Source organism: Talpa europaea (assembly GCF_964194135.1).
Source record: "Talpa europaea genome assembly, chromosome: 8".
Lineage (NCBI taxonomy): Eukaryota > Metazoa > Chordata > Mammalia > Eulipotyphla > Talpidae > Talpa > Talpa europaea.
Window position 1 is genome coordinate 53,379,724 of NC_140075.1, and position 27,034 is coordinate 53,406,757.

A 27,034-nucleotide genomic window follows, 5' to 3' on the forward strand; every position below is an offset into this window, starting at 1 on the left:
CCACTTTGCCAGATGTGGGTATCCAAATTCTCTGTGGCAAAGATTTTTACATGACCATGAGCTCTTAGATTTTTATTTCTGCATTTGACTCCTGAATTCTACAAGACATCTATTTTCTCAGGAATTGCTTGGAAAAGTGCATTTATATTGCCTTTTTAATATTTCTGAGTCTGCATCTCTCCTGGGTAAGCAGTTAATAGTCCGCCATTAGCAAGTATACCTTTAACTGGCCTGAAGTTTAATGCATTTTTTTCTTCACTCTTTAACACCATTATTTTTTTAAGTTGCTAGCACCCTGTGCTAGTCCCCTGCCTGTTTACAGATATGCCCAGTGGAAGACAAGCCTTATAAATACCATTGCTTTGCCCTGTGTTGACACTCGAAGTTATTAAAAAGCCTTCTTCCTGTTGTATTTCCTTCTCTCCTCACCCTACTCCCCTGAGAGAATTTCTACACATTGATGAATATGTTAAGTTATAAAATTCTCCCAAATTCCAGTTGCAATGATCCTACCCTAAAGGAGTGTTCATTTTCATATTAAAAAATGCTAACCGTAAAAAATGGTTCTCTCGACAGGGAAGTCTTTCTCATGCAGTAGTGCAAAGTTTAAACTACATAATGTAATATCTGGTACTTAATAGTCTGCAATGGTGTATGAAAAATATTCCACTAGGAATTAAAAAATCCATACTCTGTAAGAAAGCCCTGAGGGAGTAATAAAGTTTTCCTCCAGAGAGCTGTTTTCCATATATACACTAAACCTGCATCACATTATGATTGTGCTTTTACCTTAGATATTATAACATTGATATTAATACATATTTTCAAAGTTGTAAAATAATTTATTTCCTAATTGGTTGCTTTTGTTAAGTTCTTTTGTTTTTTAACCATATGAATACAGATTAAAATTGCCTTGTTATTTATGCTATGACCATGAAGGGTCATGTCCTAAAATCCCAGAACAACCTCCATATGTAGATGCAGCTTTGACGTAGGATTAGATATCTCAGGGTTAAAAGCTCCTTCAAGTCATCTGATCCAGTCATGCATTCAGGGCTTCAGTCCTCTCTATAGGTCGAACCAGTAGGTGAAGAGAAAGGTGAATCCTTTCTCTTGAGTATAGTCCTTCAAGAGCAAATGTTCATACATTTGAATTATTTTTTTCCTATATGTAACAGTACTGTGAATAGTTGATCTGAAAGTTATGTGCTTCTGCTATGATAATTCAGAGAATTAAATAATAGTATTTCTTACATGATTCTTGAGACCCTGCTTTTCAAATATTTGATGCCTAATATGTCTGAGTTTGAGGCTACTGTTACCTTTGGATCATATTCTCATTCCTTATCAGGCTACCCCCAGTACAGCATAAATAGTATCCCTTCATCTTAGTCTTCTCCCCCTTACTCTGCTCTGACTTGAAATTTTTTTAAAATTTATTTATTTATGCATACAAGAGCTGGGGTATAGGCCAGAGATGCAGGGGGTGAGAGGATTCACCAGAGACAGAGCAGGAAACAGAACAGGCAGACTGACTGAAATACACTGTTGAGGGGAGCAGCGGGCGAGACAGGAGAGGTCTGCTGCACCAGGTAGGTTGCTCCCTGGCAAGCCAGTGATCAAACTTGTGCTGCAGAGGCTTATGTTATCTTCATAGTGCGGTGCTTAACCCCTTGTGCCACCAGGGAGGCCCTGACTTGAATTTTTAACTTGCTCTGAAGGTCTTGGGTTCAGCTACCCTTAGCAAGAAAGAAGGAGGAAAATGTACACTCCAATTTGCTTCTCTTGAGTTCCCTGGAGGGAGCAGTTTTCAAGACCTCAACCTTTCTTATTCTTAATGCTTTTATGCTGATAGCTAGAGATAATAAAGCAGAAAAGATTTCTGGCAACTCTTTAGATTCCTTTAGTTGGTTTCAAATGGAATCTAAAAGTGTTTCTTTGGACTCCTAACCTACTTCTTATTTGTGCTGTTTTACCAAAGGTTTAGCTCTCAAAGAGCATGTTTGTTATTTTTTTTAAATTGAAGATTTATTGTAAACTTATAGTCCTCCCTTATTCCAAAAGGGAGAAAGCAGAAGACCCACCCAGTTACTATCCCAGTGCATAGTGTTTATTAAAAATAATATGCAAGATGTTAAAATTTTAATCCTTTATTTTAAAACATAGGTTTATGGAGAAGGGACAGAGTAATCAGAGAAATGGAAATAAATGCTTATCTAGGGCCTCCCCAGTGGCACAGCAGTTGAGCCCTGGGTTGCAAAGATGCCCGCAGCCTCTGCAGCACCGGTTCAATCCCCGGCTGCTCCCTGGCCACCGGAGGAGGGTCCCACATGGCGTGCAGACCTCTCCTGCCGCTCCCACTGCTCCCCTCAGCAGTGTACTTCGGTCCTTCTGCCTGCTCTGCTCCCTGCTCTGGCTCTAGTGAATTCTCTCACCCTCCCGTGCTTCTGACTGTACCCAGTGCTTGCATAAATAAATAAATAAATAAATCTTTAAAAAAAAAAAATGCTTATCTACCCAGGAAAAATTGCCACATAAATTTATGTTAATGTTCTTTTTTATTATTTTTAATGTGATAAAATATAAATAATATAAATTTACCATTGTAACCATTTTTAAGTCTCTCTTTCAGTGGCATGAGTACATTCACATTGTTTTGCAATCATCAGTACTATCCATCTCCAGAGCTCTTTCCATTTTGCAAATCTGAAACCCTGTACCCACTAAACTAAATTACTCATTTGCCCAATTAGTATTTTTTCAGCGAAGAAGCATGGCGAGAACTATTTTTATTTGGGCCACAATGTCCAAGAGAACATCCTCCCTCATGTTCTTAGCACATGTTCTTTCATTCTCTAGAACTCTGTAGTGATGTTAACAACTTACTGACAGTTCTTTTCACTACCACTGCTAACACTCAGTATGTCTGTTGTAAGAGCTAACATGTTTTTGACAGTGCTTATTTATGGAAGATGATAGGAAGTTATGATCATTTTAGCACTTTACTATATTCCTTATAAAAAGAAGACATTTCATTTGCCTTATTGCTCAGATGATTCTTAAGAGAGAATGTGAAGCTACACAATGCATAACTACTTGTATTGATTATTGGCCTTCATTTCCGCCTGGCCTTCAGTTTGTGTTGCTCTTATATCCGTGGCTTTTAGTTCAGCACAAAGAAATGGTATAATCAACAAGAAATGAGAATCCACTTTGCTAAAGTCTCTATAAAACTGTTTGATGTGTTATGATTGACTTTCTCCTACACGAAGTTTACCTTAATGGCGTTGACTATAAAATTGTGATTTTTTTTTTCCAAAAGAAATGATTATATTACAGGCTATGCTACATAAACTAGATGAAGAAAATATTGGAAAATCCACTCATTGGTAACAAAAACTGCTTAATGGGCCTATTTAATTTTTTTCTTGCAAAGTATAATAAAGCTAATAAATGCATAACAAAAGTTTAATATTCTGGTCTTACTCATTCTACTTGATGTTGAGATGTGAATTTCAAGGGACATATTATTTAATTGTCGGTCACATTTTCATCCTTTAAGTCTAGAAATTCTCTGTGTGTTGTCTCCTGCTGAGCTGTTCCCTGTGTTATGGTAGGGATCTAAGCAGGTAATATGAGTTAGCATTTCATGGATTACTAATTTGTGTAAAACAGATTATAATGGAAATGCTTAGGACTGAATTATAACACAAGCCTAGGAAGAGTAATTTCAGAAGAATGAAATGAAAATATTTTCTTACATTTTCTGTATTGTACCATTTCCTGAATGCTACAAGTTGGTATAACCCAAGCTTAGGAAGAATAATTTCAGAAGAATGAAGTGAAAATATTTTCTTAGGTTTTCTGTATTGTACCATTTCCTGAAGTGCTACAAGTTGCTATAACCCAAGCCTAGGAAGAATAATTTCAGAAAAATGAAATGAAAATATTTTCTTAGATTTTCTGTATTGTACCATTTCCTGAAGTGGTACAAGTTGCTCAAAAAAAAAACTAATTCAGGAGGTACACATGTTCTGTCTCCCTCTGAGAGATTTAGAATTAATTTCAAAAATTATTTAAGAAAGTGGATGGTATCAATTCCAAAGAACACCTGCACCCCTATGTTTATAGCAGCACTGTTTACAATAGCTAAGCTTTGGAAACAACCCAAATGCCCAAAAATAGATGACTGGATCAAGAAGATGTGGTACATATATACCATGGAATATTACTCAGCATTCAAAAAAGATAAACACATGCAATTTGCAGCAACATGGATGGCGCTGGAAGGGATCATGCTCAGCGAAATAAGCCAAAAAGAAAAAGAAAAATACCGGATGGTCTCACTCATAGCAGGAATCTAGAAAACTTAAATAAGGGACCAGGAAAATGAATAACTATAAGAAAGTGAAAATCAAAATCAACAAAAAACTATGAACCAGAGACACTTTTAGGGGGGCGGGGGTGGGAGGGGAGGGATTGGGGTCAGAATGGGGGGGCTGCAATTGTATGGGGAATATAACAATAAAATTTATAAAAAATAAATAAATAAATAAATAATATTCATTTAAAAAAAAAAAGAAAAAAGAAAGAAAGTGGATGGTAGTATGTATGGTGGCTAACTACAGGGACTCTGAATTTGAATCCTGTTTCTGCTACTAAGTACTGTATGACCTTGGAACAGTTACATGTTTGCTGCCACAGTTTCCCCTTATATAAATGGTGATAATGATAATACCTGTCTTATATGTTGTGACTTTAATGAGATGTTCCATAGAAAGGGCTAGTACTACAGCTGGCAATGTTAGCTACTAAATATTAGCTACTGGTAACGGTAGTACTAATTACAGCAAAAATCTAAGCCCTGTGTTTCTTATGATTACTTGGCCAAAGGAATCTTATTTTTTGAAGAACATCTGTAAAACTCACAAAATCATTATTGTGTTGAGTTAACTTTGAGAAATTCTGCATTATTTATTATGATACATAGTATACTTCTATGTTTTCTTCTATTTTCTACTTGTTTCATGAATACAATTTATTATATGTTACCATGAACATGATAAATTTTTAAAATTTCAAAGTGTTTTTATCATAGTTTATCTTCAAACTGGTATTAGACAGCTGGTATAATGTCAAACCTGTATTGCCATTGGGTAAGGCTCGGGTTCACAGTTATGTGTCCATTCAGTGGCAAAGCCAGAACTCCAAATAGCCTCCCTTCCTTTCACTCTGTGTTTTTCCCCCAGGCAGTGTTGTTTCTCAAGGTGAAGGAGAGTCCATGTGTTTCCTTGCCCTAAGTAGAGAGCGGAGGCTTTGTACATATTAGATGAAATGAGAATGATGCAAGTGGAGGTTTTTTCAAGCAGGTTTTAGTTGGACTCTTTGCTTGGAGTCTTCTCATAACTGGCTCATGTTAGAAGCTGCCTGGTTTACAGGCTGTATCACTGTCCTATAGCATTCACCTAGAAAAATAGGAATTTCTAAACTAAGGGAATATATCTGAATTATTTCTTTTTTTTTTTTTTTTTTTTTTTTTTTTTTTTATAGAGGCATGCTTTATTTGTTTGCTGGTTTGTTTGTTTGTTTTGTTTACACATGCACTGGGTACAGTCAGAAGCGCGGGAGGGTGAGAGAACTCACCAGAGCCAGAGCGGGGAGCAGAGCAGGCAGAAGGACCGAAGTACACTGCTGAGGGGAGCAGCGGGCGGCAGGAGAGGTCTGCGCACCATGTGGGACCCTCCTCTGGTGGCCGGGGAGCAGCCGGGGATCGAACCGGCGCCGCAGAGGCCGCGCGCAGTTTCGCAACCCAGCGCTCAACCGCTGCGCCACCGGGGAGGCCCTATATCTGAATTATTTCTTTTGAATGTTAACACTTTCAACACTTGGCATCCACTAACCCAGCATACTAGTTGCTATCTTCTTTACTTGGATACTATATCATATTGAAATGAAAGAAATTAACAAGTCCACTTTTACAATTATGCTGGAAATGTTCTATAATGAAGACTAGTCACCCAGGCTCCTTGGTCTCTCTGCACCTTGTTTGATAGAGTCACTTAAACTTTATTTTTTTTTAAGATTTATTTATTTATGCATACAAGAGCTGGAGTACAGGCCAGAGATGCGGGGTGGGCGGTGGGGGGAGGGGGTGAAAGGATTCACCAGAGACAGAGTAAGAAACAGAACAGGCAGACTGACTGGAATACACTGCTGAGGGAAGCAGCGAGCAAGGCAGGAGAGGTCTGCTTCGTCATGTGGGTTTCTCTCTGGCCAGCTGTGGATCGAACTCGTGCTGCAGACGCTGCGGATTGCTTTATAGTGCGGTGCTTAACCCCTTGCACCACCAGGGAGGCCCGAGTCACTTAAGCTGTAGACCCAGGAATGAAGTAATATTTAGCTCTTAGAACTTCAGTTGTACTAAAAGTCAGTTAACCAACAAGCACCAATGTATCCTTTTTTTTTCTTTTTTGGTGGTGCTCTCTTAGGTTTTCACATTACTTCTGTTTATTGAAGTAACATTAATTTATAATGATGTATAAATTCCATGATAACCTTTTCTCATCACACCCACCACCAAATGTCCATTCACCATCCACCCGTTAACCACTTTATCCCATCCCTCTCACTCCTTCCCCTCCAGCAACCACAAAGGCTCATCATCTTTTATGTTATTTTTCCCTCAGTGCAGTTTATTCAGGCTGAGACCCAGATTGTCACCTCTTTAGCTGTGTGTTCTAGTGTCTGTGTGTTTGAAAATAGTGAATTTTCTGCCTTTAGCTGCTTCCTACAGTAAAGAGTCTAACCTGAATTTTGGGTAGAATGATGGTATAAGATAGCATACCTGCTGCCTACATGGTATCTTAAAAATTATTCACATCATTATAGAAGAATGAATTTGACCATATCCAGAAGAATATAAGAAGAGTGAAGGGATAATAATTCTCAAAGGTGTTAGCCTCTCTTCCTTTCTGTTATCTCATCTATTTTATGAGATATTTATTGGGAAGTAAGGTAAAGATGGGCCTTAGAGATGGTACCTGAGATCATGTAAAATATTAAGTTATATTCTGTCCTTGCGATGTGACTGTGCAGGCTGACTGAAACATTTTATTTGTGTTAGAATCATGTCGGTTGGTTACAGTAACATGACTTATTTCATGAAAATTAGAAACTCTGATGGTCAGTTATATAAAATGAGGAAATAAATGGATTGTCTATTTAAATGCCATTTAGTAAACAAAATATTTCAAGACATGGGATTTCTGACAGGAAAACACAGAAAAAGTTATTAATCAAAATATTGGGAACCACATAGTCCCTTGTACTTAATACTTCTTTCATCAGCCAACCTGAAGGTGCTAGACCAAAATAGGGAGCAGTTGGTCCTACCCCACCTTCTCCAATGCCTGCATCCATGGCCCCACTGCTTTATAATCTTTCCTTGAAGTGCATCTTATAAATTAAAAGAGTTTTTAAGTGGTTTTGATATTGACTCACGAGTTAGGGTGATTTTTTGATTTATTTTAACTTTAAATTTCCAATTAAATGAAGAACCTTTTCCTTGCAGCTGAAATCATATTTTAAACAAGCAAATAAGACATCATCTTAATGCAAAATTAAATACTCATATATAGCTGGATTGCATTATAGTATCATGTGACAAACAAGGATATTAATATTTTCAGAAAATCAATGAGTATTTGTCAAATGAAATTAATTATGTATGTTTTCCTCTTTCTCTCAGCATTTACTGTTATAAGTTTGTTTCATACAGTAATGTGTATTGTATTGATTAAAATCTAAAAAATGAACTGGAGCTTGTCGTTCTCTACACCTTTCTTACCTTTGCTCCCCCCTCCACATTCCTATAACTTCACACATGCTCATATCCATTATGGCAGTGATGTATTATTGGCGTCCAACCAACATGACAGGATGTCACAGGTCGCTGAGCAGAGATTTTCAGACTTTGTTTCCACCCGAATTAACTATTATTGAAATAGTTTATTGAGATTGAAGTATTGATCATTTTCTGCTAACCTTGGCTTAAGGGAAGGAAGAGGAGGCAGTAGTGTTTTTGAAAGACACTAAATTTCATTTTAAAAAATCTCATTCATTTAGTCTTTTCTCCTTCCTATTTTATAGCCCCTATTGTTTTATTGCTTGGAAAAGGGTATCTTGGCTTTATTTTTATGACAGTATAATTATACTTCAGAAATGCACTTGATTACTATGGGTAACAAAATTGTTCTAGTATATTGGTTTGGCCAATATTGCTATACAAACAACTTTTCAGTCAATTGAGTCTGGTAAAAAATCAATACATTATGGTAATATTTCAAGTAAGAATTTGCTGAATCTAAGCATTTCAATACCATCTCCTTTCAGGGAAAAAATAGTTTTGAAGTGGCAAGACTTTTTTCTGATATTTTATTTTAATAAAAATGCTGTCTTTATAAAGAAATTTAAAGTTCCCTGCAGAAGTGATTGTGAGCAGATAAACATTAACACACTTCTGTTTTTATGGGTGGAGGAGATCCTAGTTTGCATTTGAAATCTGTTCTCTGGTTACATTACTGTGACTTTGCCTCACAGTATGCCCCTCTTGAATTCACTTGTAAAAGTTCTGGATACTGAGTTTAGAGAGGTATGGGTAGTTCAGAGACCACCCAGAGGAGCATGGAGAGAATAATGACGGGTCTGGAAATTGTAGTTATCAATCCTCCTTTCATTTGTTGAACAGTCATGTTCTGAGTGTGTGCTGTGTGAAGGGCACTGTGTGGCCGGCTATGCTGGCTGTTGGGAAAATCCCATCCTCATTGGACCTGTGTTCAGATGGATGGAAAAGCTCTGTCCGCAGGTGAATACAGGACTTCGTAATCTAGACCACATGTCTCCTTGTACAGAACACAGGCCCTGGGGGCTAAAGAAGGAGTGATGACTCTAACTCTTTGCTGAGGAAGAATCAGGAAAGGTGTCATGGCAGAGCTGGATTTGAGTTGAAAAGTAGTCAAAAGAATTGGCTTTCTTATCTGAAGAAGAGAAAATTAAAGGACTCCATGACAGCTGACTTAAATAAAAGTCTGAAGGACATCCCTAGCAGATAGAGGAACAGATTTGCTTTGTGTTCTTCTGAAGGCTAGCCTCAAATTGCTTGTCTTGAGTGTCTCTGTGACGGTCTGCCTTTGATTAAAGTGAGTGATACACTCTTCTCACTGGAGTGTCCTCCTTGGAGGAGACTCATATCTGGGTAATCTGGGTGGGCTTCCTCACCGGCCCACCACCATGCCTCACCTTCTCTAGGCATTCATTGTTTCAGGAATTAACCAGCTGAGGCAGATTTTCTACAATGAACGGATAGACTCAGTATGTGAAGTGTTGTCCATTGTGGCTGTGTGAGGTGGTAAACTGTCCAACCTTAAGCAAAATGATATAGCCAGTGTTCAGAACTGCTGAGTAAAGAATTCCCACATAGAATTGAACATGAGAAAACTGCAAGATGTGACTTCTGAGGCTAACATTCCAGAACTAAAATCAGCGTTCAGTGGACACAGAAATCTATTTCAGTTGCTGTTTGGTTTTGTTCTTTTAAATTTTGTCTTATTATATATTCAGTTATTCATCAAAAAAATACTGAGTTTTACTCTATGCCAACAAGCACTGTTCTAAATATGTGTAATCCAGTAGTGAACAAGTCTACAAGTCTCCCTGTTTCTGGAACTAATGGGGTAAATTGACAATAATTAAGGATACAAATAAAGTAAAATGATATCAGGCCTTACCTGTGCTGTAATGAATGTAAAATAGGTGCTTAGCAAGCCTTATCTGAGGAGGTGATATTTGAGCTGAGACATGAAGGCAAGAAAGTGCCCCTCTGGCAAAAGCCTGAGATCTGGTGTAAGTATATTGTGTTTAAGCCAGTGAGGTTGGAGTAGACTGAATTCAGGAGATGAGAGATGACAAGGGTCTGATTACATAGGATCTTTTAGTCCTTGCTAAAGAAGACATAGTTGGTATGGTTACCCCTTATTTCCTATGAAAAAGAAAAAGCTTAGAAGGGTTCATTGCATACCCACTGATGAATCAAAATTAGAATTCAGTATCAACACATTGAGTTCTATACTTAAATATAATTTTTATTTGTCAATTATACCATAATAAAGCTGGAAAAAAAGGCTAGAACTCAGATCTTCTGATACCTTGAGTAATACTTGAGTCTACTTCTCAAGCAGGGATTTTATGCATGACCTTCACTCTCAGAGTTATCCAACTTCTAACCCAAATTATTTTTATAAGTATAATATAAATTAATATATAATTCTGAAAGTCAATGTTGTATCATCTCTAGTTGTTAATTTCAGAGGCTGTTTAGTAGGTGTCAAAACTGCCATTCCTGGGCTTACAGAGATATTGCTATAGGATTTGCTGCTTAGTTTATCCTGTGAGTCTCTACTTATCAAAAACTTGGAATTTATTAATTAAATCCCTATATTAATTATATGGTTATGCTAGTGGAGGTGGTGTATTTCTTTATTTCTAAAATACATTAACTTTTTAAAGCTATTTTACAGTATCTGATTTGTTAGAAAATTGTAATCTCTTGGTTGGCATATAGCACAAGCAAATATTTGTATACCATAGCATCTAGGGTATTTACTTAAATTGCTTTTTTGGAAAATAATTCACTAGAAAGTCCAAAAGGCATTTACTGTGTATAACTTCCTGCCATATTTTTTTTTTCTTCATTGCTGTCATTGGTTACTCTGATATAAGAGACCATGTTTCTGTTAAATTGCTGTCTTACTGGAGTGAAATGTGTTTAGGTTCTATTTTGTGCACTAACATGGAATTGGAGGAACAGATTACTAAAATAGAGGGGGGGAGAGCAATAGAGACTCAGGCTGTGGGTACTAAGTATAAAGTTTTTAAATATTAATTAGATTTTTAAGTGTGACTTTGTATTATGTTATCCTCTTGACCCAAAAATTTCCATACTTTTCCTTGTCTTTTACAAAAGAAAGTATTATTGCTAAAAACAGAGTCCTGGTTTTTGTTTTGTGAATTCAAATAATGAAATGAAAAATGTTCAGACAAAATTAGAACTTGCTTTAGGGCACAATCAATACAGCATTTTAACAAGCTTAGTGTATTTGGAAAATATGTGTTGTGTAAGGTTCTCAAATATACTGATTCTATTACAACTGCTAACTGTAGCAGCAAAATGTAACAATATACTAAGTCAATAAACATAAAGCTCTGATTAAACCATAATTAAATTTTCAGAAAAGTTATCTAAAAACTATGAATAAAATATATTTCTACATTGTCTCAGCAACAAAATGTATACCCAATGAAACTATCATGGTAGAGGAAACAATATATGGGATAAAATTACGGAAAGAATTTTTACTACAAACACGTACTGAGTTAAGTTTATGTGCCCCATTTATTTCTTTTAACTTTTTTTTAAATATAATTCTTGGTGAGTGTTGCAGAGTATAATTGCTGGGGTAACTCATTGAAAAAAAAAGTGAGAAGTTTCCCTCCTTCCCTGAAAGCCTAAGTAAAATGTTTCAAGGACTTGCCTGCTTCCAAACACTCAGGTTGCAAGAGGCGCTCAGAATCATAGTGGCCACCTTTCTGTTTCCTAACTGGGCCACTGTCACATCCCTGGGGTTAGTCCCCAGCAGCTTTTTATGTCACTAAGTAAAGTAGGTGTCACCGTCCTCATTTGATCTATGAAGAGAGTGAAATGCAGGAATTAATAGATTTCTCTGAGGGTTGAAAGTAAGATGGGGACAGACTGATCACTGAAACTCATACTTTATTATTTCTTAGCTCCTTCCCATTGCGCTTCCTGGTAAATAACATTTTGGTTCTGTGAGGAGCTAAAGTAAGCACACTAAGAATTTCTGTGCAAGCCTAAAGATTTCTGATGGCATGTTCTAGCAATATAAATACAGTTGTACTTTTTATCTTTTGCATCAGACACATGTACCTTACAGGGGACCCATGAACAAATAGTTGTCTTCCTTCTTTGCTGTTCTCCTGGAAGTTGTAAGTCTTTGAAGTAACTGATTAATCCAACGTTAGAAGTGTTTACTCTGATCTCCAATCTTCAGTCACTTCAGCTGTGATTCTCCAGAAACTGTATTTTTGTATTTTTTCATAGCCCATGATTTTGTGAGTGCATTTGTGTATATATTTAAATCATCTTTGGAATCTTGTTGGTGATTTGGCTCCTGGTCTCTATAAAGGAAGTTCATTTTCTTCTCCCTATATGGACCTCTCCCTTGTTCTCCCATTAATCTTATTTTAAATATATGTACCATCTTTAAACCTTAAACTCCTGAGTGGATTATAGAATAGTACCATCTTCTCAAAAATTTCAAAGAACTCTGTAAAACAAAATATTGCTTATTTTTTAAAGAGAATGCTCTGATATATTTTTGAAAGTCATTAAAATGTCTCAGAAAGAGCATGGTGGAATTGCGTTTTCACCCCCAGACACTTCAGTTCTGTTGTCCAAAAACATAGCTCTCTAGCATAGAGGCACAATTAGTTCCATGTAGAAGGAAGTAACTCAGATTTCTTCTTGTTTTTGGATTTAAAGATTTGACCAGATGGTAGTACGTATGATGGTGGTTCGGGTAGTAGTCAGTTTTTATGTTGAAGGGGTAAAGTCCCTCCTCGTTTGTTTTGACCCGAGTCATGATACATCCGTTTCATGAAGTCTGTTATGCACAAAAGTACACAAAATGAAGATAAAGTGCCTCTCTCCAGCCTGACAAAAGCCATTCCTTTGCAGAATGGTAGCTGCAGTGAAAGTAAATAAATGAATGGACAGCAATCACAGCCTAGTTGATGAAACTGTTCAATTAAAGCACAGGCATTTACATGGTGTAATTTCCCTAAATTGCCAATGAGCCCCTTTAGACACAACCAGTGTTCAAATTGATTTCAGCATTGATTTTGGCTGAAGCTGATAAATTTCTGCTTGTTAGTTAAAGTAATTTTGCAGAAGACTTTGTACTGCAGTATTGAAGTGTTCATTTAGCTGATGGTTAAAAGAGGAGTTATTTACAGAGGCCTCTACTGTTGTTCTGAGATGGGACAATTCCCCAATCATCTTTTACTTTTAATTTTTTAGGCTTCAGTATACCAATCAATAGGTGATTGAAACTGATTAAAACTTATCCAACCAGCTGCCTATGGCGCTTTAATTAGAAGCTGGATGATTCTTAAATTAAAGTTGTCTTATTTTCATTGCATAGCCATCTTCCAGAAGAGTGAAGGACTAACAATGCTGAAAATGTAAAGTTTGGCTTTGTTAAGGTATCTTGCAAATGTTAAATTACTCAATAGCTATTCCTAAGGCAACTCAAAAATATATTCAGAGGCTTTGCCAGAGATTAGAAATAGTAATGCACTTTCTTGCTAGCCAAAGAGTTTTATTCAGGCAAAGGGAGAACCTATAGTATAACAGGATATATAAGAACAACAGCAGTTTTTTATATACATCTTGTTTTATAAGCAAGACAAATTCTTGAGATCTGTTAGCTACTATAGTACAGTATTTAAAACTAGCATCATGATCATCTTCCCTCTGAAACACTATCAGCTTTGAATTTATATTTTTTATTCTGTTTTGAGGTCTTGGTTAAAGTCAGTCTCCAATGAATGTAAAACAAATTTTTTTACGTAAGTATGTGTTGACTTTTCAACAGTACTATAGGCAGGTTACAGAAGAGAGATTTTTCCTCCCACCTCCCCCACCCCCAGGGAAGCTTCCCCATGCTCATATTCTTTAGTCTGAGACAATTTCTTGAGTTTTTAATGGAGATGGGTTAATATTTCTGTCATCGGGGACATATTGCATCTGATACTACAAGGAAGAAGGGAATGAACGGCTCGCCTTTCAGAGGTGCATGCACTCTTTGACCCACTAGGGTGCTGTTTAGTGTTCTAGGAGAGGTAATTTAGCAAATTGTACCCCAGTGACTTGAAAAAGTTAATGCAACTCTGAAAAGTGAGTCATTCAATCGATTTTCCCTATTGCTTTTTAAAAATCAACACTGACCATATCCAGACAACTTTTAAAGACAGCTGGCATTAGATGCTCTGCAAACAACCAGTTTATGTTCACACAGGCTTATTGAGATATGCATTAAATTTGACTCAGAAGACTTGGATCCACTTCCCACTCCAATGTTTAACAGATTAGAATCTTGAAGTAGTTGTTAACTTCACCAAGCCTTGGTTTCTTTATCTATAAAGTGGGGATAATAAGATTATCTACTTCAATTTTTTGTGTAAATCAAATAACCCCTCTATATAAAAATTATTTTTTAAAGTATAAGGCACAATAGAATGTTTGTATCTAACTTTGGAAAATGGTTTATTGTTAGCTTTCCACCAAGAAACTGAGCAAAGATCACGTTGTAATCAGCCATTTAGAGAGGAATTTCTTAACTTGTTAATCCTCAAGGTATTCTTATTTGCCCCCACATATATTGCTAAAGTACTCAGTTTCTTTCTTCATTCTCTTGTTGCTCTGATTTGCCCATTACATTCTTTCAGAACTTTTGATCAGGAGATCACTATGACTGTAGCTTCCTTGATCTCAAAGGTATTTAGGTCATATATTAAAAGACATTACTCTAGTTGATGTGGGGAGCGTTCAAGGTATGAACAGCCTGCATCAACTTAGGGAAAATATGGAGGCAGTGGTGACCACATTAATGTGGAGGGAGTAAAAAAGGAGTATATAACAAGAATAAATAGAAGAAGAAATAAAATGTAGAATTACAGTAGCTTTTTTCTGCTTGGAAATCATTACAACTCAACTAAATTCACCATATCATATTGGTTTGTGAGCCGTATGTATTATCAGAATCATTAAAAGGTTTTTAATATCTGTAACCTAATAACATGTTAGACTTGACACTTAAACAGTGGGATGGGGTATGTTGCTTAACCATGAATTACTTTGCAGTCAGTAGTCAAGCGTCGGTAATGGGTTTTAGGCAGAAAGAAGTTTGATATAGACTGCTATTTGAACTAGTACGATTTACATAAAATCCTCTTTATACAACTGCTTTTTACTTTGAATTTCCTATTTTAACAGCTGAAGCTTGGGTAATATGTTTGTCTGTTTTGGAAAGCAAGAACTGTTGGTGCTGATTTCCCTGAAACTATCTGAATTTTTTCTGTGGATGGCTGTTTTAGTGTGTGACATTGGAAAATCCACCCCCAAAGAAACTGAATCTAAAAAGATAAAACAATAAACTATTTTATTAACTAAACCATATCTAGTTTATAGTTGGTTACTGAAAATTTTGCATTAAAAGGTGACCTCCAGAGGGTTTTTAATTATTCTCACAAAATAACAAAAGATCTTTGTGTGTGTGTGTGTAGGTATATACACACATGCATTTATACACTTAGCTTTTTATATGACAAAGAAATGTGTTTCCAAGAAATGTTCTTGGAATTTAAAAAAATTGTTCTTGGTTGTTTGGTTACTTTGTAATATTGGCTCTAGGATTGTTCAGCCTCATACTCTCGTGGTATAAGGTAATTAAGTCAACTTTCAGATTCCTTGTTTTAAATAGGAGACAAAACATGAATCACCTCATGCTGGGTGGCATATCTCTTAGTAGTGCAGAGCCCTTTAGTTTCTGCCACCGCCTTTCTTATTGTTATTGTTTTCTTTTTTGCCAAGGTTATAAAACAAAATATGTGAAAAAATGTTCAACATCCCTCATACAAAACTCTTTGAAATGGAAAAACTTCTGAGTTTGAGGAAGACTTCCATTTGTTACATAAACCAGAATTACTTTTTTTGTTGTTAAGAATGAAGATCTTTTATTGCATGTACTCTTTCTTTTTTAATAATTTATTTATATATATTTTACATAATTATTCATTTTTGTACAATGTTTGCTTTCTTTTCCCAGGTGTAGCCCCTGTAGAATTTCCACCACCAATTTACCCATGCACCATTACCATAGTCCCTAGTACTCTTCTCACCCTTGTTTTGATCCCTCTCTTTCCCTGTCCCCTCCAATATATCTTTGATTTATAGTTGTCTGTTTATTTTTGTTTTGTTGTGTTGTGTTTTTTATTGCTAATATTTTCCCCCTGATCCCTTATTTGATCCCCCTATATTCCTCCTGTAAGTGAAACCATCCAATATTTTTCTTTTTCCTTCTGACTTATTTCACTGAGCGTAATCCCTTCTAGCTCCATCCATGTTGCTGCAAATGGCAATAGTTTATCTTTTTGACTGCTGAGTAGTATTCCATTGTATATATATGCTGTATCTTTTTGATACAGTCATCTATATTTGGGCATTTGAGTTGTTTCCATATCTTACTTATTATAAATAGTGCTGCAGTAAACATAGGGGTACAGCTATCGTTTTGAATTAATGTTTTTATGTCTTTTGGGTAGATTCCTAGGAATGGAATTGCTGGGTCTTATGGTAGCTCCATTTTTAGTAGATTTAGGAACCTCCACACACACAGCTTTCCATAGTGGTTAGACCAACAGTGTAGGAGAGTTCCTTTTCCACCACTTCCTTGCCAACATTTGTTGTTGCTAGTTTTTTTTAATATGTGCCATTCTCACTGGTGTAAGGTGGTGTCTCGTTGTGGTTTCGATTTGCATTTCCCTGATTATAAGGGATGTTGAACATTTTTTCATATGCCTGTTGGCCATTTGTATTTCCTCTTTGGCGAAATGTCTTTTAAGTTCTTCTGCCCATTTTTTGACTGGATTGTTCACTTTGCTTTTGTTGAGTCCTGTGAGTTCTTTGTATATCTTTGTGATCAGTCCCTTATCAGTTGTATGGAGTGCAAAAATTTTCTCCCTATCAGTAGGATGTCTCTTTGTTTTGGTTAATGTCTCTTTGCTGTACAGAGCTTTTTAGTTTGATATAATCCCAGCTGTTTATCTTTCCTTCACTTTCTTTGCTTTGGGGAATGAGTCTTTAGAGATATATGTCAGGTCGTGTTTCATGTCTTATGTTTAGTTCTTTTATCCATTTTGAGTTGATTTTTGTGCATGGTGTGAGGTGATGGTCTAGTTTCATTCTTTTGCTTATGGTCGTCCAGTTTTCCCAGCACCATTTATTGAACAAACTGTCCTTGTTCCATTGCATATTCTTTGCTCCTTTGTCAAAGACTAGTTGTCCATATATGTGTGGCTTTATTTCTGGGCTTTCTATTCAGATCCATTGGTCTGTGTGCCTGTTTTTGTTCCAGTACCATACTGTTTAAATTATTATGGCTTTGTAGTATAATTTGAAGTCTTAAACCAGAGTTACTTTATGTAGTCAACAAATAAAATGGCATGTAAAAAGCAAGGAAACAATATAAGTCTGGAAACTGATAAGCTTACTTTAATAAATACCATATTTAAGGGCCTCCCTGGTGGCACAGGGGGTTGAGCACCACACTGTGGGGTGGTCCGTAGCCTCTACAGCACGAGTTCGATCCCCAGCCAGCCAGCAAGAAACCCACATGGCGAGGCAGATCTCTCCTGTCTCGCGTGCTGCTCCCCTCAGCAGTGTATTTCAGTTAGTCTGCCTGTTCTGTTCCCCACTCTGTGTCTGGTGGATCCTCTTGCCCCCCGCATCTCTGGCCTGTGCCCCAGCTCTTGTATGCATAAATAAATAAATCTTTAAAAAAATGTGTAAATATGGAAGTGGATTTTAAAAAATCTGAATAAGGCAGTCTCTTCACTTTCTACACTAATGAGAATTAAGAACTTCATAGAGGCATGTGCAGCACCGCCTGCCTACACCTCAGGGTGGTCCACACTATGGAACCATTGGCAAAGAAGATCTTTAAGAGACTTCTAGGGGAAATTTGTGGGCATTTTTGGAGAGTATTTTGTTTGTTTGTTTGTTTAATAAGATGAGTACAAGCCACGATTGCAAAACAATAAGAAATTCTTTATCTTGGAAGTTTATTCCACATCCATTGAACAATATAGAATGTATGGAATCAGAGAACAAGATCAAGAAAAATGATTGACAGCAAAAATGAGCAGTTTGGCCACTGATCAAGGTTTACACTAGTTTACAGTATAAGATTAAAAACCCAAAGTGGACATAGATGGATGTTGGAATATTTTAAGGCAAAATGTAAATTCTAATTAAGTCAGAGGTTTTAGTCTTTGGACTAAATTTGAATAAATTGATCGAAGGTATGTTTATTTTGTTATTAATAAATTATATTTGTACTATTCAAAATAAAGTGGCTCTCCTAAAAAAAAGAGTTGTACAGATAATTAAATTAATAATCATAAATTTAATTTTACACAGTAGTTTGTTTCTTTTTGTCATAATCAAATATCATAAAGATTTCCCTTTCACCTTGCCTCCTCTCCTCTACCCTACCTCTAATGGGCATCCTATAAATCTGTATGGCATTCTAAGAATAGAGAAGCAAAAAATCTAGGAGATCCCACAAGTTGTGAAATCTTTGCCTGAAAAACAGAGAACTGATTTTATCATTTAAGAGAGCCACTGCTATGTCTGATGTGAGCTAAAAAAATGTATTTGTAACTCTTACTTATTTTAAAGTAGACTTTGTCCCCATCTTTCTTGCCTCCTGCCTATCTGCTAAGAGACCCAGAAAGCAAAGTAAACAAATTATATTCTTTCTTGCCACCTAGAATAAGACCGTAATTTGCAACTGCTATTTATTTCTTAAGCCAAAACCTAACTATTGCTTTCACCATTTTATTGACTGGATTATTTTCTTAGGTTTCTCATTCATTTGGAGAAATTTCCAACATTTGATAACACTCTATAAATAATTCAGAGTATTGTGTCGCTTTTCACCAACCTCTGAAGTGTGTTATAAGAGAAGCAGAACTTCAGTCAGTGACATTTATCCACATGGTGTATGAGAGGCATGCCCTACCCCCTTCATATACAGTGGCAATTCTGTCATTTCAGTGTTCTTGTGTTGTCATTGTGCCTAAAAGTCATCATACATGCAGTTATTTTTTGAGATCCTTACTCCAAAAGGCAAAAAAAAAAAAAAAAAAAAAGGAAAAGGTGTCCTCTACTTATTTGTATGACCATTTTGCTAACAAACTGATATTTATAACATTTATTATCAATTATACTGAAATATGATATTTACAGTAAAAACCTAGGTCACCTCCTTCTCTATTCTTAAATTATATCTTATTTCACATCCCTAGATGAAGCACAGATTCTCTTTCTGCTTAATCACTTAAAATAATTTGATTAGAATGTGTTCAGAATTTAATATGCAGAATAGTGCCGTAGAAATTAGATGCCTACTTTAATTGTGTGAGATTCTACAAGTTTACCAGAAAATATATGATCAGCTCTAGGTTATTTATTTTGTGAACAGGAGTCAGCTGGGACGATTCATATAATTTTTTTTTTGGGTTCTAGAATTTGAAATTCTAAGCATAAATAATTTCAGTAAACATAGTAAAATACAGATGCAATTGATCTTATGCATGACATAAATTTGTGTGGGAGTCCAGATGTTGAATTGTGAACACAGGTTGTTTCTCCCTTATGTCCTATGTGAATGTAGGTCATCATAGCATTTTATTTTCAGTGGTTTTTCCTTACTTACTTTTAAAGATTCTTATTGGAGTTCAGCTTACTCCTTGAACTGATGTGTCTTCTAATAAATTCTTGTTAGGATTTAGAGGAAAATGAGGACACTTCTATCCATTTTTGTATTGTTCCATATCCATCTTTAATTTTTCAAAAAGCTGATAAGACTTAGTTGCATTTATCTCCAGGTGTTGCTTTTGAATTCAGTCACCTGCTTTGTTTGGTTTTGTTTTGTTTTGGGGGAATATCCACATTGTGCAAGATACTGAACTAGCCAGTATGGGAGCTACAGTGCCATTATTTAGGGCCTCAGAAAACAACATTCTCTGTGTTGGGTGACTGGCTCACTGGCTGTATTTATCTCCTTTACTGATTTCATCTTTCTGACTCCTAAATTTGGACTGCCTTGGATCCAGTTATCAGACCTTGTCTTTCTATAATAAACTTCTAAGAGAACTTTTGTAGTCTTAAGACTTTATATAACATCGATAAGTCCAAGAATCCCAAATGTATCTCTCTAGCCCTGTCCTTTGTCCTGAACTTCAGACTCAAATCTAATTACCAGTTGGGTGTCTTTCAGGCATTTCAAAATTACCCAAAACCAGACACTTGATTTCTTCTGAAACTTAGTCCCTCTACAGTTTTTCCACTTTCAATAAATGGAAACTATTCTACCATTGCTCATGACAGAAACTTTGCAGTCATTTTTGATCTTTCTTTCTCTCTCAAACCACCTGTCAAATACATATCACAGATTTTGTTGGCTGTTCTTCAAAATTATTTTAAGAAGACAACCACCTCTTACGCACTCTTCCTACCATCCTATTCTAAGCCACTATTATTCTTTCTAGGATTATTATAGTAGACTCCAACTTCTCTCCCTGTCCTATCCTGCGGTATGTTCCTTCCACCTAGCAGCCAAAAATAAGCTCTACTCTCTCCTGCCCAATGCTCTCTGGATTCCTATATCACTTAGAATAATAGCTGAAATCCTCACCATGGCCTAAATGGTACTACACAATCTGTTTTCCCATTCCTCACCTCCTTCAGCTAGCCCACTTGCTTATTCCTTTTCTACACACACGTCAACACACACTTTCACTTTAGGGCCTTTGCCATTTCCTTTGCCAGGAATCCTCTTTTTCATGATTTCTAAATAGTGTGCACCCTTACTCCTCAAATGTAACCTGACAAGGGAGACATTCCCTGATCTCCTCCCCAACCCTAGTTTAAAAAAACAGTAAAACCCTAATCTTAGTCACTTTTTTTTTATATTTTTACATCATTTTTCATTTTTGTACAATGTATGCATTTTCATCTTGATTATATTCCCCCATACAATTCCCCCCCACACTTATTTTGACCCTAATCCTTCTTTCCTTCCCTCCCCAGCCCCCCCCCACCCCATGTGTCTCTGGTTTATAGTTGCTTGTTGATTTTGATTTTTACTTTATTATAATTAGTCTTTCTCCTGGTCCCTTATTTAGGTCTTCTAAATTCCTGCTATGAGTGAGACCATCCAGTATTTTTCTTTTTCTTTCTGGCTTATTTCGCTGAGCATGATCCCTTCCAGCGCCATCCATGTTGCTGCAAATTGCATGTGTTTATCTTTTTTAAAAGCTGAGTAAGATTCCATGGTGTATATGTACCACCTCTTCTTGATCCAGTCATCTGTTTTTTGGGCATTTGGGTTGTTTCCAAAGCTTAGCTATTGTAAACAGTGCTGCTATAAACATAGGGGTGCAGGTGCCCTTTTGAATAAATGATTCTGTGTCCTTTGGGTAAATACCTAGGAGTGGAATTGCTGGATCATATGGAAGCTCCATCTTTCGCAGGTTGCGGAATCTCCACACAGCTTTCCATAGTGGTTGGACCAGTTTGCATTCCTTGGTCACTTTTTCCTCCTTAACCTTTATTCTTTTTCCATTGTACTTCCCCTGCTTGACCTATTTGTTTGTCTATCTTCCCCTGTTAGAAATGAGAGCAGGGACTTTGTTCCTGCTGTTCTTTGCTTCATCCATAATGCCCAGCATAGTGCTGGCAATTAGAAGCATACATTAATTATTTGCTAAATCTATTCACTAAGTCATATACGTTTCATAATCTGTGGTAGAAGTTGGAGATACAACAATGAACAAAAAGAGCCTTGACCCTGCCTTTCAATAAAGTAGGCCAAGACAGAGAACCTATAGTGAGAGTGCTCAATATAGGGAGGTAATTAGAGTTTACAGTATAGTTCAATAAAACATACACTAGTGAAATTAATATCAATATTGAAGAGAAATGATGATTTATAACAATAATATGTGAAACTACACTAAGAGTACTTAATGCCAGTGGATGAATTCAACCCATAAGCTATAGCATAGAGAATCTGATAGCTGGAATGTTAATGTATTCTCTCACTGAATTCCACATTCAACATTCACAATAACCTGAAATAAACTTATTTCAAACCATTCATGTTTATACTCTGTCTATTCTGGAAAGAATGCAGGGATTAAATTGAGATAGAGGTTTGAATCCTGTGTCTGCCACTCATGAACTCTTATTACCTTGAGTTTCTTAATACTTTAATATCCCTGATTTTGTTTCTATTATATGTAAAATGTGGTTTATGATGCTTGCGTCATAGGGAAGTTAAAATAATTCTTTAGACCCTTAGCAATAGTGAATTCCCCCAGTTTTATTTCCTTTGGCCCTTTTCCTGACTATCCCATTTATTTATTAAGTCCTAAATATTTGAGTATCTACTATGTGTTAAGTATTGTACTGGTTACTGTGTACACATTATTTAATGAAGTAGGTATGATCCTTGATCTCTCCCGTTATAGAGATATAAAGTGCAGGATTATTTAGTTTAAGACTGACTAGGTAACATTCTTCTGTTTTTGTTTATAAATACTATAATTCTGCTATCATTTTAGATTCATTTTCCTCATCCCCATGTTCATAAATTCTCTCTGGCTAAAGTCTTTGAATCTATTTCCCCTTTTCCTTATCCATGATTACTACCTAAATTCCTATCATTCACTCTTGCGTAGATTGCTGTGATAGCCATCTAGGTACTCCTTGCTTTCTCTCCTTTCTCCTCCATTCTAGTCACATCACAGTTTGTATGGAGAAGAATGGGGGAAAGATATCAGGCAAGAACTAATCAAAATATGGCCTATTAATATGTCAAATTAGACTTTAAGTCAAAAAGTGTTGTTAGGAATACAAGGAACTATTTTATGATGAAAAAAGAAAAAGAGACTATGAATATGACAGCTCTAAACTTACATGTAGCTAATAATATAACCTTAAAATACACAATGCAAAAAAAAATTGACATTTCAAGGAAAATTTGATAAATCTAGTCTTAGTGGGAGAGTGTCTCTGAGTAGATCAGTCAGACCAAAAGTAGTAAGGATTTTGATATGATAATTAGAAGTATGATCATGATATATATATAGATCTCCTCATTAATTACATTGAGACTCTACATTATTTTTTGGTACAGGAAACATGTACTAGGGCATGTCTAGGGCATGCACTAAAGCAAGTCTGATTAAAGTCTGTAACATATAGATCCCCATTTCTTACTGTAACAGATTTAGTTTAGAAATCAATAGTTTAGAAACCAATAAGTTAACCTTTTCATATATTTGGAAATTAAAATGCACATGTCTGAATAATGTATGGATCATATACTACATTTTAATAAAAATAACACAACTGAACAATAAAGAAATACATTTATAAAAACCTGTGGGATGCAGCAAAGTTATACTTAAAGAATAGTTTTTTTGTATACATTAAAAGTGAAATCATCTAGTATTTATCTGTGTCTTTCTAAATTTCTTTGCTATACATAGTTCCCTCAAGCTGCTTTTTTGCTGTAAATAGTAAGACTTCATCTTTTCTTGTAGCCTATCCAGTCCTCTATCAGTAGACATTTAGGTTGTTTCCAAATTGTAGCTACTTATTGTATTATTGTAAACAATGCTAGGGTAAATATTGTGGAGGAGTGATTTTGCTGAGATGGATACCTGAATGTAGCACTTATAATACTTACCTGCAGTGTCAAAAAAGTTATATTCCTTGCCAGGGATAAACATGGTAACAAATCGAGAATTTGAATCTTGGCATTTGAATCTTGGCATAAGCACATTGAGTGATGAATTCTTTGTCTTAAAAGCTTGTCCAACATCAAGTAATAATGCTTGCTTTTCATAACAGTTAATGGCTGTCTTATAGCCTTTTACCAGCATTCATTGTTAAAGCTTTATTAGCCTTTATTAATTGAGCATATTGCCTAACTCTTACAGTGTAGAAATAAAGATCACACTTGCTCTGTTGGTCTGTTTCAGCAGATTTTAATCTTAAAATACCTTGCTACCTTGAAAACATCTATACTTTTAAACATTGAGTACATGCTAGTATGTGCCGTGTATGTCCTCACTGTTTTATCTATATTATTTCATTGAATCCTCACAATTCTATAAGGTAGGGGCTGATTTCCCCCTTTCAGACTTGAGAGACCTGATGTATCGTTAGGTTTACTAGCAGTCGAAGTTCACATTGTGAAGCAGTAGAGTTGACATCAGAACCCAGACAGTGATATCAGAACCTGCACTCATCACTCTTCAATCCCCCATGATAGACCAGCAATGATTGCAAAATGCTTCCTTGCCTAGAGAAATTCAGATGTGATGATACTTAATGTAACTGAAACAGGTCAACCCCTTTATAAGTTTTTAGTTATAGGTTTCCCTACCTAAAATGCAGTTAAGAACTTAACATATGCAGTTGCATGTCACCACATATTTCCTTTAAATCTTAAAAGGTGTATTTTCTGCCGCAGTTCCAATCTTGGTTTTGCCTATTCTTGCTGAGCTTAGACAAGGTTTTTTAATGGCTTTTGGTATTCCCACTGTAAAAAGAAGGAATTAACTAGAAAATTTTCTGTATCCTCTCCTAGCTCAATTAACTCTCTGATTCTGCTCCCTACCAAAATTTAAGGTAGATACCAACTTTTTTCTCCATTCATCTAGAACATACTGGTCCAAATGAAAAAGAAAATATGGATAGCAAGTGTTCACTTTCTAGCCTCAAAAAAATTGATGCCAATCTACCAGCTTTGCCATCCATGAGTGTATACATTGTGTGCTCAATTTTAGGACTGGAACTATTCCCAGAAGGTTTGTGCTAGTCTCAAAAAATATGGAACACTCAAGGATTCAGCTCTAAAAATATCTCATAAAAATGCTTCCTCCATGCACTCATTTGGAAGAGGTAATTACCGTGGCAACAACAAACTAATTTGAAGTGTTAGCTGTTAATTAAAACAATGCAGAGGTGTATAGTTGTCTTTTGGTGTAACCAGAGCCTCCATTCAAACTTCATTAATCACTTTACAGTTAATGTGTTGAGGAAGGTCAAGGCAATTGAGATGCAGTATCCATTGAAAGTAAACAAATTCCTTTTCTCCAGGTAGAATGCCATTTGCAAAGTTAAGGAACACTCAACTCATACCTGACATTGCCTTTGTCATCCACTTCTCCTTGATGATTAAATGTTAAATTGGTACTGACATTGCACTGTAAACCAAACCACACAGCATCTTTATTGCTTGAAATTGAACCCAAACTTCCACGGATGAATTAGTGTGTGTCATAATTAAAACATTAATCCTCCTCTTTTAATCCACTTGGAAATAGGAGACCTTTCTTTTGGAAAAGAGATCAACTTTCCTGACAAGCTAATTAAGTTGCCAGACTGTCCAGTGTGGTATATATTGTGTATTAGGTGATCTGCTCATCGTTTTCTTATTGCTACTGTTGTTCTCCAAAGTCCAGGTGTTGCTTGTTGTCCAAAGCAGTAATACTATTGTTTTTATAACTTTTGATTTCTTGTGGTATGTATTCAACTATATATATTTTAGTCCTTGGTTAGTGATTCTGCCATGTAATAGTTAAAAAGTTGAAATTGAAAGACTGTGTGGTATGCAAAGGGGGAAATAATATAACTAAATCTTATAATTACTTGTATTTACATGAAATAGTTACTAAATACCTTCAAATCACATTTTGTACTAGCTTAATCCAACAACTTCTCTGCCATTAAGAAAGATGCAAAGTAACTCTTTATATATATGGGTTTATTACATAAATTCAGATAAATCTTGAATCAGGTCGTCACCTCAAATACAGTTTCTTACTGTAAAAGTCTGATGTTAATATAGATAGTAAAGTAAGTGGTAATTTGTTCTAAAACCAGTAAAATAAAGATGTTCCACTTATAAAATATGTATCATGTTATATAAAATACAAAAAATTTTAGTAATTTAAGTTTTATAAATTTAATATTTATATTTATTAGGTAGGTTGATATTTAGAGAAAGTTAATAGATACTTCTATAGAACCCTTTGGTAAAGTACACAATTGCCAATTATTATAATTTTCACTTTCCTTTAAATGAGATAGGCCTATGGTCTCTACAATAATTGATGAAAGACTGAGTTTCTCTTCCATAATTGACTTGACCTTTGTCCACTCAAACAGAAAAACAGAACAAATTTCTTACAACATATTTATGGCTCTGTACAGTTCTCAGCACAGAGCTGTTAGTGACTCAGTGACTGTCACACTCAGTGACAGTCTATTGTGAGGGATCTGGATCCAGAACACCTGGGCTTGAGGTATGGCTCTGCCATGTATTAAATTTGTGCCATTGAGCAGATTGCTTAACTTCTCTGTGCTTCAGAGTTCTCTAAAAAGAAGATAATAATTCTAGCATTCCCTCACAGCATTTTATTAAGGTTATGTATAGTGAATCATTGTGTAAACCATTAGAAATGTAAAGTACTAATGTTAGTAGTGTTCTTTGAAAGTCTCATATATCCCTTTGCTGCAGCTATGTTCAGATTTACATTTATGTCCTTAACCATTTTGTAGATTATTTAGTGAACCCAAATGATTTTTTTTTTCTTCTTCCCATAGAGCATATCATGTCCCAAGTGGCAAGATATTAGCTGTAAAGGTAAGTGCTGAAAATTTCATGAAATTGATTAGTTCTTGAGGCTTACCACTTTCTTTCCCCCCATTAGCTTGGGCCACCGATATTGTCAAAGAGGAACTGAAATGATTTAAGGTTTGGATGGTAGGTGGTGGAAACTATGGCCCTGTTGTGAATTTAGACCCCTTAAGGTAGTTTATCTGTGGATTTGAATTGTCAGTTCTATGCTCCTTGCATTATGATTCTGTTCACCATTGTTACTGTCTCTTCTTTCTGTGATCCTTGCTAAGTGGTGTCACTATCTTCCTGTGTTGCAACTCAGAACCTCAATATTTATTCACTCTTTTTGTCCCTTTATCTGCCACCATGTAAGTCATATTCTGTCAGAAGTTTTCCCAGAAATGTGTCCATTTGTC

At 35.9% G+C, this 27,034-nt stretch overlaps 1 protein-coding gene across 3 annotated transcripts in view; it reads left to right on the forward strand.

The window, feature by feature from the left end:
- The window catches only part of MAP2K5 (mitogen-activated protein kinase kinase 5), a gene marked incomplete at both ends in the record, with an annotated part of 240,785 nt that overhangs the window by 51,266 nt on the left and 162,485 nt on the right, over positions 1-27,034 (forward strand). For all 3 annotated transcript variants that reach the window (XM_084240847.1, XM_084240848.1, XM_084240849.1), the window contains one exon: positions 26,603-26,642. In XM_084240847.1, the coding sequence (XP_084096973.1) occupies positions 26,603-26,642 (40 nt within the window). The remainder of the gene's footprint in view (positions 1-26,602; positions 26,643-27,034) is intronic.